At 52.4% G+C, this 4,200-nt stretch overlaps 1 protein-coding gene across 1 annotated transcript; it reads left to right on the top strand.

Moving 5' to 3' along the window:
* Window positions 1–3,353: 3,353 nt before the first annotated feature.
* On the top strand, window positions 3,354–4,060 carry LOC108863773 (uncharacterized; the record flags this gene model as incomplete). The annotated part of the gene is made up of 2 exons (XM_018638331.1): window positions 3,354–3,392; window positions 3,487–4,060. Coding segments are annotated over exons 1-2 (613 nt in total), but the record flags the coding sequence as incomplete, so codon positions are not given.
* Window positions 4,061–4,200: the final 140 nt, after the last annotated feature.

Genomic DNA, 4,200 nt, shown 5'->3' with positions numbered 1-4,200 from the left:
CGACACATCGGAGGGAAATTTACGATACCATTTGAACAGCTTGTTGACATTTGAGCGAAGCTTGCGAAGACCTTCACTGAAGGAGAAGCCCCTGTATCTTCTACCGGGAGGAGGGGGGGAGACAGCGGGAAACATTTTTCGTAATTGCTAATCAGCAAACGGCGGAAAGTATCAAGAGCAGCATCGGTGTCGACGCAGCCATTGACATCAACCCAGTCCAGCCCCGCAATCCTATCAATAAATACTTGAACGTTGCTTGGATCATGGGATCTGATCAGCCTCTGCGTGGGGAGAGGAGTCTGGGGAGCATCACGGAGCGGAAGACCGGATAGTCTGACAAACACCGGAAAGTGATCAGAGAAGACTGGGGTGCTCCAGACGAAAGGAGCAACCTCCAAGAAGTTCTCGCAACCCCTGACCGCAATGTGGTCAATACAGGAGCCCGAGGCCGGCCTGGTAGCAATATTCACCAATTGCTGAAAGCCATGAGAACCTAGGTACTCGAGGTATTCGGAACACCGAGAAGCCGAGAGCAGATCGATATTAGAGTCACCGGTTATGATACAGGGAAGACTTGAATTACTCCCAACAATTTCGTCGAGCTCCGAAAGGAGCTCTCTCGCGAGAAGGAAGCTAGCGGAGTAAAGGCCAATAACACAGAACTCGTTCGCCAGCTTTTTGATCCGGAGACTGAGCACCTGAATCCGACCATCCGAACTGGACCGAGACACGATTGAGAGGACGGTACATGATGAGCGAACGAAAATCCCAACGCCGCCGCCCCGCGACGACCCACCCCTGCAGACTGTAAAAAGAGAGAAATCAGGAATTGCATAGCTTTGGACCTCGTGCTCCTTGAGCCAGGTTTCACTAACCACTAGAACGTCGAGATCGGCTCCCTCGCCGTGGAGAAGATCGGCTATCAGCTCCAACTGCCCAGATTTTCGGAGACCTCCCGACCCAGCATTGAGATGTAGAACTGCAAAACTACTAAATGACTTTGAGATGTTGTCGACTCCGACGCAGTCCCGAACGTTGTCGATAGAGGGAAATACCAGAGAGCTATTTATATCACAGTTTATGAACATTGAGTCCGAGCGAGTCTTATTATTCGTGGGAATCATGATGAGTTCTTTACGTTCGAGCGCTCCGCCTTAGGGCCCAACGAGCCACAGACAACCGAGATGAGTGGCTGCAGAGTGTTCCATAGCTGCGTGAGCTGTTCAGCCGCCTGGGGACACAGAACCTTGATGACCGCAATTAGTGGTGTAAGATTTCCGATTGAGCTCATCTTCTGTGTTGAGCCTCTCGTTATATTCGTGCCTCTTCGCAATCCTTTCTTGGAGGTGGGCTTCGTGATGACTCTTCGGTGAGTGGCCGCCCGCTTCTTGGGTCTGCAGCTCGTCTTCTTTCGTTTCGGGATGGATGTCGGTAACGGCAAGTTGACACTGAACTTTTCCCCTTCTCCGGAGTCCACAACTACCGCTCGGGCGGCCACAATCGACGCATAGGACTTGAGGCTCGAGTCGCCGAGCGCCTCTTGTGGCTTTCTGGGTGGAACCGTGGGCGGGTCAGCTACCTCGATGATGGTGTCGATGTTCGCTTTTGGATGGGACGATCTCAGCTGTTGGATGACCTGATTTTCTAGAAGGGCCTTCCTTCTCTCCATCGCACATGCTCTCGATGGACATGATGGGGAATTTGAGGGATGGGGCCCCTTACAATTTACACATCGGGCCGTATTCGTACATTGAGCTGCCATATGCTCCTGTTTTCCGCACCGTCTGCAAACCGCCTCGTTCTTGCAGTTGCTCGCAATGTGCCCCAGTTTCTGGCATTTGAAACAGGCCAGTGGCCTCCCAGCGTGCAGGATGACTCTGTACGAGCGTCCAGCCAATTGTACCTCCGCGGGTGGCACTTTCGAGAACCTGAGCAGTACTCGATCGGTGGGGAACGACTCGAGGATGCCTGCGTTCCTTGTTTTGGTTGTCTCGCGTCGTACTTCGACCACCCCCGAACCTGTCAGTGCGAGGAGTATATCAGCATCGGAGAAGCCCCGGTCAACGCGGGTTATCCTCGCCCATATCTGGCTCAGGCCTCGACAGACCGCCCTGACCGGCTCGCCACCAAGAGTCTTGACTCTTGAGCAGCTGTTCGGCCTCCTCCGTCGTTTTGGCCCATGCTTTTATACTTCCATCTCGTGAAGTCGGTTTCGCGAAGGGGCATAGCTTACAAATCTCCTCACAGATTGGAAGGATTCCGTTGCACATCGGGACTGGCTGGTCGTACCACACACCGTCGTCACCACATCTCTTCTCCACTCGGGAGAAAACCACACAGAAAACACCTTCCCGGTTCTTGCTGATGCGACTTCGGAGAGCATCCAGCTCACGTCGAGCCCCCGCGATCCTCTTCGCCGTCTCCCTGCTCCGAACCTCAATCCACTCAGCCCCAGAGTCCTCTTCGTTCTCACCATTCAACTTCTGGGGGTCCCCGGAAACATGAGCCTCCGTGGGGCTATCCTCGATACACTCCCTCAGTCTCTTCGCTGCACGAGTCTGCATGCTGGCTGCCAGCCGCCGGCCCCGGCTGTTCCAAGAGCCCACACAGGCCCTCAGCGGTGCCGTATCGACGAGAAATTCGATCCACAAAACGGAAAACAGCCGAGGGAGAAGGCTGGGTTTCGGCCTGATTTCGGCGTAAGACCAGGGATTTCAGACGGCAGTCGATGCACGGGGACACTATGCTTCCGATGATTGCTCTGGCCTTGGTACACACCGCCCCGATTTGGGAGTCTAAGCAAAAACTCGGGAGTGCCTTCAAAGAGCTGCCGCACCATTTGATGATGACGTGACGTACAGGAGGTCTGATGGTGACAGAGCTCGCGGTTCATTGGGGTCCGTCACGACTGCCGAGATGGGCCGATCGTTAACTATCTTCTCCATTTCAGTCAGGACCGTTTCTAGCTCGCGAAATTTCAGACAGTGCACTCCCAAGATTTTCCTTAGCGGCCGCTTCACCGTCTGTACCATTCTCTCCCAGAAGCCACCTTGCCAAGGTGCCTTTTCTGTTGAGAATTGCCATACTCTGCGTTTGCTCGTCAGCAGAGAACGCGTCTCCGGAGCCTTAACGCGGTCGAATAGAACGTTCAGCTCATTGTTCGCCTTCTTGAAAGTTTTCGCGTTATCCGATACAATACGGACAACTGCCGGATTTCTGGCTATGAAGCGCCTCAGCGCGATCAAAAACTCATACGTACTGAGATCCGGGACGAGCTCTAATCTGACCGCGCGCGCGACGGCGCAGACCACCAGTAAAATACATGTACGAGGATACAAGAGTATTTCTCAAACATGGGGACCATACCTCTGACGAGATATCCATCACCGATGGTCTTCGACAGGGATGTCCTCTCTCCAGCACTCTCTTCAGCCTAAACTTAGCGAACCTAGAAAATGAACTCCTGGCAACAGGGCTCGGCTTCAGGTTCTCGATGAGAGGCAACTACTGGGACCGAAAGAGAAGAAATTCTTCAAGATCCCAGGTTTGTTATTCGCCGACGACCTAGTCTTGATGGCAAACAAAATCGCGGATATGGAAGCGCTCCTAGAAGTAACAACTAGATTTGGGGATGATATGTCTATCAAATTCAACCCTGAGAAGAGCGGAGTCATGGTCTTCTCTCGACCACCAAACGACCATTCCGAAGATAAAACTCTTGAGATACAGGGACTTCCAATACCAAAGGTGGATTCCTACAAATATCTAGGAGTTGTTTTATCGGCAGACGACGACTATCTGTCCCAGCTTTGGGACAAAATGTCCGAAAAAGCCAACCAAGCAATACAGAGACTCAACGCGAGAACCCTCTGGAGCTTCAATAGATTCGAAGTCTCCAAAGTTCTCTGGAAAACTACAGCCGTACCGCAACTCACGTACTGCAATACAGTCATAACTATGCCAAAAAGACTGAGAAACCACATCGAAGTCAGGCAGCGAGACGCGGGGAGATGGGCCCTTGGCATTCCCAACTCCACAATAGCCAAAGAATTCATCGAAGGTGAACTCGGCTGGAGTTCGTTTGACGCCCGGGAAACCATCAGCAAAGTGATATACTTCGAGAAGATAAAACAGATGGACCCGAACAGATGGCCAAAACTTGTTTTAGAAGCCGCAGAGATGATTAACACTAAGATCAAA

This window comes from Galendromus occidentalis, unplaced genomic scaffold (assembly GCF_000255335.2).
Source record: "Galendromus occidentalis unplaced genomic scaffold, Mocc_1.1 scf7180000076891, whole genome shotgun sequence".
Lineage (NCBI taxonomy): Eukaryota > Metazoa > Arthropoda > Arachnida > Mesostigmata > Phytoseiidae > Galendromus > Galendromus occidentalis.
This window is presented reverse-complemented; position numbering and strand designations above follow the sequence as displayed.